The following is a 13,309-nucleotide window of genomic DNA, read 5'->3' on the forward strand; positions in this document are numbered from 1 at the left end:
CAGTGGCCTCTGGAAGATGATGGCCACTGGGCTGCCAGGGGTAACAGGCCAAGGCACAAAACATATTACCACCTGGGGTGGCCCAGCGCCAGTAACCTACTGCAGGGACTGGACACATTTCTTCCAAAAGCCATTGGGTTTCGAGATTTGTTTCTGAGTCCCTGGGATCATGGCCATTAGGCAGTTTGATTCAGGAACCAGAGAGGCCATGTCTCCAATTTATAGCTGAGCCGGAGGTGGTTTGTGGGTGTGTCTCCTACATACCTAACTTTTGGCTGTTTACTTTCTTGGTAAACTTTGCCCCAAGTTTTTGGGGTCTGGCCAAAGGCACAGCAGCATTTTGGGCATATCTAGAAGTCTGAAGGCGCCATCAGGCTGCTGATGCACTAGCCTCACAGGTACAGATTGCCCTGCTGGCGGCAGCATACCCCCCTAGGTTGTTTTTCTTTAGCAACAAAAGTAAAGAACAAAGAGGACTGAAAAATTTGCTTTGTTGTGCAGATTTATGTTGATAAAACTTTCAATTTTAAACTATGTTAAATGTGAGTACTGTGAAAGTCAGATGAGAGGAAATGATGAGGACCTCATATTTTATTCTATGTTCTTTATTTTTCTATTCCTAGGATGTGGTCAATCACCTTACCAATGACATCTGATGATGAGCTAAAAGAAATTAAAGGACGCCCAGTGGATTTTTACGATTGTTTAGTTGCCGATAGTATTTTCTTTTTGACTGTTCCTTTCTTGACAATACCTGAGTCTCCTGGTTTTCTGCCAATCTCTTCTCCCAGAGGGAGTCAGTTAATGGCAGACTGGGAGGCTTGTGCAACTTCATATATTGTGGTGGTATCTGATATGGAGACTTTTCAGTCAAATGATTCCTTTCAGACATGGACCAGAGTCAGAGTCCCTCCAGGTAGTCTGACTGATGATGAAAGAAGAAGCGTGTCTGATGTGAGTTTCTCTCGCGAAGGAGTGTTTTTTCTAATAGAAGGTATTCTTTACATAAGAAGTATGCATGAATTTACAAGACTGGGAAAATTTTCAAATCTTCCCGATGAAATCATTGGCATCACAACAAGAAAATGGTGCTGGGACAAATATTTACTCAAGGTTAGTAAAACATGATGGACATGTACATTAAACCTACACATTTAGAGGTATTTTCTGTATCATTTACTTGGTGATGTATTGATCTCTATGATGCAACTTTCTGTAGATTTGTATTTGTAACTGCAAATAGCTTTATATTTAATTTTTCTTAGAATCTCTTTATAAAGGTAAATTTCCTTCCCCCTTCTGGCAAGCTTCTAACCGGGGGCCAGTTCTCCTGACCCTACTTTCTACTATCCTTTAGTCTCATACCATGTTTATTATATCCCAAAAATGAGTCCCATAATCCTATGTCTGTCCCTCTCCTTCTGACTCATTTCACTTTGCATGATATCCTTCATGTCCAACCACTTATAAGTGAATTTCATGACTTCATTTTTCCTAACAGCTGTATTCTATTGTGTAGATATACCATAGTTACTTTATCCAGTCATCTGTTCTTTAGCATGTGGGTTGTTTCCAGTTTCTGACTATTGTGAATACTACTGCAATGAACACAGAGGTACAGATGGCATTACTGGTGTGTGTCTTTTGGCCCCCTGGATATATTCCCAGAAGTGGTATTGTTGGGTCGTGTGGAAGTTCAATTTCTAATTTTTTGAGGAATGCCCATATAGGCAGTATGCTGCAAGATCTCAACCTTTAAAGGTATCTTCAGTGATAAAGTACCATTAGCAAAGGTGATAGAATCAAAATTAACACATAGGACTATATCAAATTAGAGTTTCTGCATGCCAAAAGAAACATGAGCTAAAACTAAAAGACACTGAGTGGGAGAAAATATTTGCAGTCAACACATCAAATAAAGGGTTCATATCAGTATATATAAAGTACTCACAAAGATCAGCAACAAAATATCCCCAAAAAAACATCAAAAATAGGGAAAGGGCTTTTCTCTCTCTCCCAGGTCAGTGAATAGTTGAACCTGGGAAGCCACCTCCCCCACTACCATGCCCCAGGCGTCCTCTTGGTCCCTGAGCCGCCCACCCTCTGCAAGCACCATTCTGTTTGTCCCCAATGTAGCACCCAGTTTTCTCCCTCTCCCAGGTCTGTACCCATCCCCCCCACACACACCAGGTACCCATAGGAGACATGGCTTCTGCAGAAGTGGGCGTGGTCTCTGCAGAAGTGGGTGTGGCCTATTTGGGTGCTGGAGGCCGCTCATGCAGCCACAGTTATATTACCTATACCCAGCAATCTGGTGTCACATCTCAATCTCCATACCACCACTACAACATCCTCAACATGAGGAGAGGACAATGAAAAGAGTCCAGAGGCCTCAATGGGTTTTACTCACAAATGTGAGCTCTCCGATAAAGAATTCAGAGATGAAGTAATGAAGATGTTCAATGAACTCAAAGAAATGGTGTGACAGATATCCAGTAAATTAAAGGAGGACATGAAAGAAGCAATGGATGGGACAATCGAGAAAATACAGGAAGAAATGAGAGCAGAAATAGGAAAGCTACACACAGAAGTGTCACAAATAAAGTATTCAGTAGATGAAATGAAAAAACTCAGTGTGTGCCCTCAACAGTAGAATGGCTACGGCCGAAAACAGAATCAGTGAGCTTGAAGATGAGCTGTAGGAAGCCTACAGGCAACAACAAAGAATGGGAAGAGACCTCAAAATAGCTTTACAGCGAATCAGAGTCCTAGGGGATGATTAAAAGAGGAACAACATTTGAATCATTGAAGTACTAGAAGGTCAGGGAAGCAATCCCAATGAAAAAGCCACAGTTAAAGAAATCATTGATGAAAAGTTCCCAGAGCTGGAGAATGCAGGTATCCACATTCAAGGAGCCCGAAGGGTGCCAGCTAAAAGAGACCCTAACAAAAACAATCTAAGACATATCATAGTTAGAATGATGGATGCCACGGATAGAGACACAGTACTGCAAGCAGCAAGGTCAAAGAAGGAAATCACGTACAAAGGAGCACCCCTTAGATTCACAGCAGACCTATCAGAGGAAACCCTCCAAGCCTGAAGACAAGGGTGAATTATAGTGAAAAAAACTCACTGAAATGAATGCTTCACCAAGAATATATTATCTGGCTAAACTCTCACTCAAATGTGAAGGAACAGTACACTATTTTGTGGATAAACAATGGCTCAGGAACTTCATAGACTCAAAACCCAAACCTAAATGAAGGATTAAAGGGGCTACTGTAAGACAAGACAAACCCCTACAAGCACAACAAACCCTTACAGAAATATGACACAAAACCCCATAACAATAATCCCTCTCGACGTCAATGGTCTAAATTCACCAATCAAGAGAGAGACACAAAGTGGCAAAATGGATTCAGACACAGAACCCAGCATTCTGCTGTCTACAAGAAACACATCTGAAAAGTCAGAACAAACACAGACTCAAAATCAAAGGATGGAAAACAATCCTCAAACAACCCCCTCAAAAAAGCTGGGATGGCCTTACTAGTATCGGAAAACATATATTTCAGGTTGAAAAGATTAGAAGAGAGAGTGAAGGCCATTTTTTATTAATCAAGAGATATATACAACAGGAAGAAATCACACTCTTAAACATCTACGCACCCAATGAGGGACTAGCCAAATACCTACAACAACTGCTAACAGACCTCAAGAAGGACATTGCGAGCAACACAATAGTAGTTGGAGACTTCAACACGACCTTATGACCTCTAGATAGATCAAGAATATTAAAACTCAACAAGGAAATAATGGCTCTAAAGGAAGACAGAGAAGAGAGAGGGCTAATATATCTATACAGGACTATCCCCACAAAAAAGAATATACATTCTTTTCCACTGCACATGGAACATTTTCCAGAATAGGCCAAGTGCCTGGCTACAAAGCATATCTCAACAGAATCAGGAAGATAGACATTGTATCAACTATCTTTTCAGACTACAATGCACTGAAGATAGATTCAGAAAACCAAATCGAATACCTGGAAACTAAACATCTCAATGTTGAACAACGAGTGGGTCAGGAAAGAAATAAAGGAAGAAATCAAAAGATACCTGGAAACAAATGAGAATGAAGACATGAACTACCAGAATCTGTGGGACGCAGCTAAAGCCGTGTTAAAATTTGTAGCTCTGCAAGCATTCCTAAGGAAGGAAGAAAGGACCCACATAAATAACTTGACTTCACAGCTCAAAATCTTAGAAAAGGACCAACAAGAGGAGCCCAAATCAGGCAGAAGGAAAGAGATAATAAAACTTAGAGCAGAAATCAACGACATGAATACCCAAAAAACAATCTGAAATATCAATGAAACCAAGAGCTGGTTCTTCAAGAAAATAAACAAAATTGATAAACCACTAGTGAAACTCACAAAGAGAGAGAGAGCGAACTCTAATAAACAGAACCAGAAATGAAAAGGGGGACATCACAACAAAAAACAAAGAAATTCAGATCAATCAGAGACTCCTTGGAAGGTCTGTATGCCACGAAATGAGAACTTGGAAGAAATGGATAAATTCCTGGATTCCTATAATCTCCCAAAGTTGAACCAAGAAGATCTGGAATACCTGAATAGATCTGTTAATATCAAGGAGATTGAAACTGCAATCAAAAGTCTTCCCCAAAACAAAAGCCTACGTTCATATGGATTCACTAGTGAATTTTTCCAAACATTTAACGTTGCCAGTTCTCCTCAAGCTTTACCAGGAAATTGAAAAAACAGAAACTCTCCCAGTTTCTATGAAACTTACATCTCTCTAATGCCAAAAGGAAACAAAGACACCACAAAAAAAGAAAACTATACGCCGATATCCTTGATGAACACGGATGCGCAGATTCTCAACAAAATATTAGCAAATAGAATTTAACAAATAATCAAAAAATCATACACCACGACCAAGTGGGATTCATCCTGGGGATGCAAGGATGGTTTAACATTCGGAAATCAATCGACATAATCCATCGTATTAACGAAAAAAGATAAAACCATATGATTATATCAATAGATGCAGAGAAAGCATTTGACAAGATCCAGCACCCGTTTATGATGAAAACCCTTGCCAAAATGAGTATAGAAGGGACCTTTTATTTATTTTTTTATTTATTGTTTAACTTATATTAAGTTAAAGCCATCTACCACAAGCCTGTGACAAGCATCGTCCTCAATGGGGAAAAACTAAGAGTCTTTCCTCTAAGATCAAGCCCTCCCTCTAAGACAAAGATGCCCACTCTCTCCACTACTGTTCAATATAGTACTGGAAGTACTTGCAATAGCGGTTAGACAAGAAAAAGATATTAAGAGCATTCAGGTAGGAAAGGAAGAAATCAAGCTCTCACTACTCACAGATGATATGATACTAAGAGAGCCCTAAATCCTCTACCAAGAAACTCCTAGAAACAATAGACTTGTATAGTAAAGTTGCAGGCTATAAAATCAATACCCAAAAGTCCATGGCTTTCCTATACGCAAATGAGAGAGAAGAAAGTGACATGAAAAAAAATCTTGTTCACAATCATGCCTCAGAAAATCAAGTACCGAGGAATCAGCCTAACTAAGGATGTAAAAGACCTGTACAAAGAAAACTACAAAATACTACTTCAGGAAATAAAAGAGAAAATGGAAAAATATCCCCTGCTCATGGATTGGGAAAATTAACATTGTCAAAATGGCAATACTCCTCAAAGCATTGTACAAATTCAACGCGTTCCCTATCAGGATACCCATGATGTTCTTCAAAGAAATGGAGCATACACTCCTGAAATTCATATGGAACAATAACCCTCCACGAATAGCTAAAGCAAATCTTGCGAAAAAGAAAGTGGGAGGAATCAACATTCCCAACCTCAAACTCTACTACAAAGCAGTAATAATAAAAACAGTGTGGTACTGGAACAAAGGCAGAGCCACAGACCAATGGAGCAGGGTTGAATATACTGATACCCCCCTCCCAAATATATGATCAGATAATCTTTGATAAGTCAGCAAGAAATGTGAAGTGGAACAAGAAAAGCCTCTTTAACAAATTGTGCTGGCATAACAGGACAGCTACATGCAAAAAAAAAAATGGACTCAGATCTCTACTTAAGACCATGTACAAAAGTAAGATCAAAATGGATTAAAGACCTCAACATCAGACCAGAATCCATACAGTACATTGAAGACAAGGTTGGAAAACCCTTCACAACATTGAAGGTAACGGTATCTTCAAAGATGATATGCCACTGGCCAAGCAAGTGAAAACAGAGATAGACAGATGGGACTGTCTTAAACTAAGAAGCTTCTGCACCTCAAAGGATACAGTGACCAAAATACAAAGACAGTCTACAGAATGGAAAAAGATATTCACCCAAAACCCATCCTATAAGGGGTTGATATCAAGGATATTCAAAGCACTGCTTGAACTCCACAAGAAGAAAACATCCAACCCCATAAAAAAATGGGGTAGTGAAATGAACAGAAACTCTCCCAAAAAAGAAATCTGAATGGCTAAAAAACACATGAGAAAATTCTCTACATCACTAATCATCAGGGAGATGCAGATCAAAACAAAAATTAGCTATCATCTCACACACAGAGACCGGCCCACATCCACAAGGACAAAAGCAACCGGTGTTGGCACGGATGTGGCGAGAAGGGGCCCTCCTCCACTGCTGGTGTGAATGCCGACTGGTTCAACCCTTTTGGAAAACAGTATGGACGATCCTCAAAAAATTAGAATTTGCGCTCCCATTTGACTCAGCAATACCACTCCTGGGAATATATCCCGGAGAGGCAAAGAAGTATAGTTGAAATGACATCTGCACTTGTGTGTTCATTGCTGCACTGTTCACAATAACCAAAATTTGGAAAAACCTGAGTTCCCGAGAACAGATGACTAGTTAAAAAAAAAAAACTTTGGTACACCTACACAATGGAATACTATGCAGCTTTTGGAAAAGATGAAGTCATGAAATTTACATACAAGTGGTACTACATGGGAAGTATCATGCTAAGTGAAATGAGCCAGAAAGAGAGGGACAGACATAGAAAGACTGCACTCATCTGGGGAATATAAAGTAACAGAATGGGAGACAGAAATCCAAGAATAGTTGAGATAAGTACCAAGAGGTCTGCTCCACAGCTTGGAAGCCAGCAGCACATGCTGGGGGGAAAGGTAGCTCAGATAGAGACGGGAATACCAAGTAACAGACATTTGGAGAACCGCTTGGGATGTGAGATGCGTTCGGTATAGACCGAACAAGATGGCCACTCAATACCCCTATTGCAAACCACAACACCCTAAAGTAAAGAGAGAGCAAAAGGGAATGCCCTACTACAAAGGCGGGCAGGGGTGGGGAAGATGGGGTGAGGAAGTGGGAGCGCTACTGGGATCATTGGTGGTGGAGAATGGGCACTGGTGGAGGGATAGTTACTCAATCATTGTATAACTGAAACCCAAGCACAAAAGTTTGTAAGTCTACAACTGTACCTCATGGTGTTTCACTAATAAAAAAAATGGAAAAAGGATATAAACCAGGATTTCTCTGAGTAAGACCAACAGATGTACAAGAGGCACATAAAAAATCATCACCATCACTTACTACTAGGGGAACTCAAATCAAGATAACAATGAGATGCCATCTTACACCAGTGAGAATCATGCATATTACGTGATTCTCATACTGGGAATAATTCGAATTGGCAGAGATGTGATGAAAGAGGAACTATCATCCACTGCTGTAGGAATGTTGTCCATTTAAACCCCTCTAGCAAACAGTATGAAAAATTCTCAGAGAACTTAAAATTGAGCTACCATGCACCCTAGAAATTTCACTTTTGGGTATCTACCCCCAGGACAGAAAAACATTCTTATAAAAGAATACACGCACACCATTACTCATTGCACAACTCAGTACAGTAGCTAAGATTTGGAATTAACCAAGATGTCCAACAACAGGTAAGTGGATCATGAAGACGTGATATATATGTACAACGAAGTACTATGCAGCTGCAAGGTATCATAAAATCATGCAATTTACTGCAATATGGATGGAGCTGGAAGAGACCGTGTTAAATGAAATGAGCCAGAAGAGTAAGGACAAACACAGAATGATATCATTTATATGTGGTAGTTAGAGTAACTAGGTGAGGAAATGTAGTGGTTTAAAGGAGGGAAGTCTTAAGATTGCCCTTGGTCCCAGAGTAGCGGGAGGAGAAGAAATGAAACAGAGTGCAGAGAAAGGGAAAAAGAGATAGATGTCGGGGGTATGGTGCCGCCAGCAGGTCAATCTGTACCTGTGAGGCTAGTGCATTAGCAGCCTGATGGCACTGTCAGGCTCTCAGATACCCAAAAATTGCTGCTATACCTTTGGCCAGACCCCAAAAACTTGGGGCAAAATTTACCAAGAAAGTAAATGACCAAAAGTTAGGTATGTGGGAGACACACCCACAAACCACCTCCAGCTCAGCTATATAATTGGAGGCATGGCCTCTCTGATAGAACTACTTAACAGCCATGATCCCAGAGGCTCAGAAACAAATCTTGGAACCCAAAAGCTTTTGGCAGAAATGTGTCCTGTTCCTGCAGTAGGTTACTGGGGCAAGGCCACTCCAGGTGGGAACAGGTTTTGTGCCTTGGCCTGTTCCCCGTGGCGGCCTGGTGACCATCATCCTCCAGAGGCCACAGGACAGTTAGGTTTGGGCCTGCAGTGATGAGACACGCAGGGCCTCACCAGATGGGGGTGGAACTGGCCCTTTCCTCCCTATCCCAGCAAGACCTCGAGTCACGGCCTACAAACAGCCTCTCTGGCTCCTGATCAAGCTGATTAATGGCCATGATCCGAGAGACTCAGAAACAAGTCTCGAAACCCAGTGGCTTTTGGCAGAAATGCATCTGGACTGCATACATGGCCATGGCTCCAAAGGCAAAAGGACTTAATCCAGAGCCTGGCAGCTTGCGGCAGAAAAATGTATGGACCATATGTTAAACTACGGAGCCATGTCTCCCTGGGAGGGAAAGGGTGTTGCTCCCTTATGCCTTTCTCCCCACCAGCAGCAAGGTGGCAGCCGCCTCAGAGCTTATAGGAAAGCCAGGTATGAGACGGCAGTGACGGGGCAACTGCAGTCTCATGGGAAAGGGGGCGGTACCGGCTCGTCCTTCACGCCCTACCGAAGTGCTGAGTTATCCGTCATGAGCGGCTCTCCGGCACAGCCATAACATCAGATGCACAGAAACCAGTCTCTAAATTATCTGGCTCTTTGCCGAAATCCAAAATTGCATGGCCACAATAGCAACATTATAGGATTCTCAGAACCAGCTATAGAAAACAAAGTATTTCACAATGCCTTTTCAGCAATTCTGATTGTTGGAGCGGGGGGGGGGGGGGGGGGGGGAGGGGGGCGGGAATTCTAAACAATAATGGTGCATCTTTTGTCTAAATGATGAATGTAATTAATGTAGAGAAGAGTTAAGTAGAAATCATCTGCCTCACAGGCATTGGGTTGAGTGGGAGAGGGTATATTGGGGTTCTTGGTGGTGAAATGTGAGTACTGGTGAAGGGAAAGGTGTTTGATCATTGTATGACCGAGAATTAAACCTGAACGCTTAGTAGATTTTCCCACAGTGATTCAATAAATAAATATAAGACGAAAAATAAATAAATAAATAAAACTATGGAAAAAAAGTTATCAGACATACACAAAGGCATGAAAGAACTTATATACTTAGTTTCAATAGTGATCATTCTTTATTCACTGACCATTATTTAATATATAAAATTTTAAAAAATATTTAATTTGGGGTCCCTTGCCTGGCAGTGTTCAAGGGTTTCTTCTCAGTGCGAGGGGCTATGCCCTGTGGTGTTAAAGTGACCACGTGGTGCTGGAAATTACCATATGCAAAGCATGTATTCCAGTTTTTTTAACTATCTTTCCTTTCTTCTTTTACTGACATATGTCTTCTATCAGCTTTTCTTTCCTGATTTTCTCCCATTCGTTCATTTGAATTATTATACTTTACTGAACTATGGAGAACAATTTTCTAAGAACTTTTTGTTTGCTTTTTGACCACATGCAGCAGTGCTTGGGAGCTCTCCTCTCAATATTCCCACAGTGCTCAGGAGACCATGTGGTGCTTGGGGCTGAATATGGGTTTCCAGCATGCAAAGTGTACACATTTTGCCCAGTGAATTTTCTGCTTGGCCCTTCTAATAATTTAGAGACTGTTAAAGTTGTAATGAAGTTGATGCGATAGTATCTCAATTATAACATTGAATGTAATAGTGCTATACTCGGTAATAAAACTACCGTGTGCTTTACTCTTCTGATTTTTTAAATTTTTTTAATTTTATTTTTTATTTTTTTATAATTTATTTATTTATTTTGAATACCCATCCCTCCACCAGTGACCATTTCCCACCACCACGGATCCCAGTATCCCTCCGACCCCCCGACCCTCCCCAACCCACCCTGTCTCTGTGGCAGGGCATTCCTTTTTGTTCTCTCTCTCCTATTGGGTGTTGTGGTTTGTATAAGAGTTAAGCCTGATTTTCAGGGAGAAAAGTTGGATGATTTACTTTCCATTGATCACTTTGTATAAACGGAGATGTTGTGGGCATGACTTCCGGAGTCAGAGGGATGATAGTATAGTGGGTAGTGTGTTTGGCTTGCATGCAGCAGACCTGGATTGGACTCCCAGCATCCCCCTGAGGACTGCCAGGAGTAATTCCTGAATGAATTCTACTGATAGAAACAATACATAAAAGAACAAAATTCTGAGAATTATTTTGTCAAATGTCAAATATTTCTATGTATTATATTTCTATGCCCAAACTGTTATTCAAAATAGACCAAAAATTTCAACCTTGTAATTACTAAGTTTTTGCTTTAAGTGTAAGCAAACTAAATGACAGGAATTATTAAGACTGTATCTAAAATCAAAGATTTTCTAACTTTTTATTTCTCCACAGGTTAAAGACCAAATAAGCTACATAGCAGTTTGGACAAAAGATGCACTTTATCTTGGATATGAACACCTTAAATTTAACAAAATAATAGAAACAGATGATATGAGGCAAATTCTACATGTGCCATATGCTACTCTAAATATACACACTGTTGAGTATACAGAACATCCTTTGGAGCTTGCCTTGTTAGTGGAGTCCTGCACTCAGTGTCACATCTCCAGAACACTCCACTTTATAATAATTAATGAAGATACAGAAGAGTTCCTGAGCAAAGAATTTAAATTAACAGGATATCCTGGCACTTTTTTCAGTATGCATTTTGCCTTTTCAGGAACACCAGAATTTGTACTCAATGACAAAACTAGAATAATCTATTGTTATAACAACTTTGCCAATAAGGGGCATTTACAGATACCTATCAAGGATCAAATTATTCATCAAGTTTTCATAGGTAAGACATTCTCATTCTGAAGAAATAAAAAACCCTTTGTATTTCACAAGAGACATTTTTCTTTGTAATGAATGCATAACCATTTAAAATATGCTAATGTATGATAACTCTGACAGCAAGTACACTTTTCACATCTGAAAATGGATAGGTTTTTAATTCTACTAACAGTAATGATAAGCTATAGCAAAATGGGAAATTCAAGCCCTTTTTACAGAGTCACCATTTGTTAAATCTACAGAGACAGATTAAGCAACTCACCGTATGTATTTTCATAATGATATTTTCAGTGAGCAGAGGGAAGAGTAAATACTGGTGTTTATTATGAAATAAAGTATACCTGAATTATCCCTATATGGCAACAGAACCAAAGAAATATATCACCTACGTGTTAACTGTCCTGCAGGGATGAGGGAAGACTGTTCCCGCCTCCTGGTCTGGGGTTAGTAACTTGTAGACTTTTTTTTTTTTCTCGCTTTTTGGGTCACACCCGGTGAATGCACAGGGATAACTCCTGGCTCTGCACTCAGGAATAACTCCAGGAGGTGCTCAGGGGACCATATGGGATGCTGGGAATCAAACCCAGGATGGCCGTGTGCAAGGCAAACGCCCTACCCCCTATGCTATCGCTCCAGCCCCGGTAGCTTGTAGACTCAGGCGTGAACTTTTAACTGGGAATAACAAACACAGGATAATATCAATTTTCTGTGGAATATAGACTACTGATGAGGAAAAGGGAGACTGTAGTAAAAGGGAGATGATTCTATCATCCTTGACCCTAGTGGAGACAGACAGAAAAGGCAAGAAATCAAGGAGAAGATAATGAAAAGTAATGAGTCAACAGGTATCAGGGTTTCAATTATACCAGTGATATAAATGCAGGATATATATTCATACATCCAAAACAGATTCAACAGAACTGAAATATGAGGTCTAAGTGGCAACTTCTGGAAATTTGTAATGCTTGTCAAGTTGACAGATGGGGGTGGAGTGGGTCTTGGGATGGGGAAGGAAACTGGAAACACTGGTGGAGGGAAGTGGACACTGGTGGAGGGATGGGTGTTGAATTATTGTATGCCTAAAACTCAACTATCAGTATCTTTGTTAATCATGGCTTTTTAATTAAAAAATGTCTTTAAGAAAAAAGGAAAAACCCTGTCTGCTAAATCAATGAAGCCTGGTGGCCCATAGAGTGAGATATCCCATTCCAAGCCCAGCCATTGTTAGTCAATCTGTGATTTCTAGGAAATGTCAGGTCCTCTGATAACAGTACCACACCATCATCTGGACTGGGTGCCAGTGGGACTCATTATCCTGCATGGCATTTTGTTCTGGAGATCTCCTCAGAAGATCATCCAATCCAGATGGGCCAAGGAGTTAAATCAGCAAGAACTCTAACACCTATGAAACTGTGATTTAAACATAGTACTCTGTTAAGGAGAGAAAGTTAATATTTACCGAGTGATTTTGAAGAGGGGCCTTCCCCTAGCCTTACATATTTGCTTATCCTAATGGTATTAGTCTAAGAAGGCAGCTATAACAATCGATAGAGGTCTCAAACAACAGTAATTAATTTTCATTGTTCAAAAAACTCTTAAGTTCAAGATAAGTATATCAGAATTTTGGTTTCTGAGGAGGACTGTCTCCACCTTCTTGTTGTGTCCTCACATGAACTCTCCTCTATGTACTTGCAGACAGAAAGTAATTTCTGATGTCACTACTTCCTTTGGAATTAGAGTCCAATCTCTGCAAACTCACCTATAAATATTAAGTATAAGAATGTAGATTTTGTCTCCTTATACAATCACAGTGAGAATTACAGCGTCAGCTTGTGTACTTTTTGCAGAGAACAC

General features: G+C 40.3%; 1 protein-coding gene across 1 annotated transcript in view; it reads left to right on the plus strand.

Annotated features, from left to right (window-relative positions):
- Positions 1-624: 624 nt before the first annotated feature.
- The window catches only part of CATSPERE (catsper channel auxiliary subunit epsilon), a 104,031-nt gene continuing 91,346 nt past the window's right edge, over positions 625-13,309 (plus strand). The window contains exons 1-2 of the mRNA XM_056106987.1: positions 625-1,113; positions 11,012-11,459. Coding sequence (XP_055962962.1) covers positions 625-1,113; positions 11,012-11,459 — 937 coding nt within the window. The remainder of the gene's footprint in view (positions 1,114-11,011; positions 11,460-13,309) is intronic.

Source organism: Sorex fumeus, unplaced genomic scaffold (genome assembly GCF_029834395.1).
Source record: "Sorex fumeus unplaced genomic scaffold, SorFum_2.1 ptg000007l, whole genome shotgun sequence".
NCBI classification, from domain to species: Eukaryota; Metazoa; Chordata; class Mammalia; order Eulipotyphla; family Soricidae; genus Sorex; species Sorex fumeus.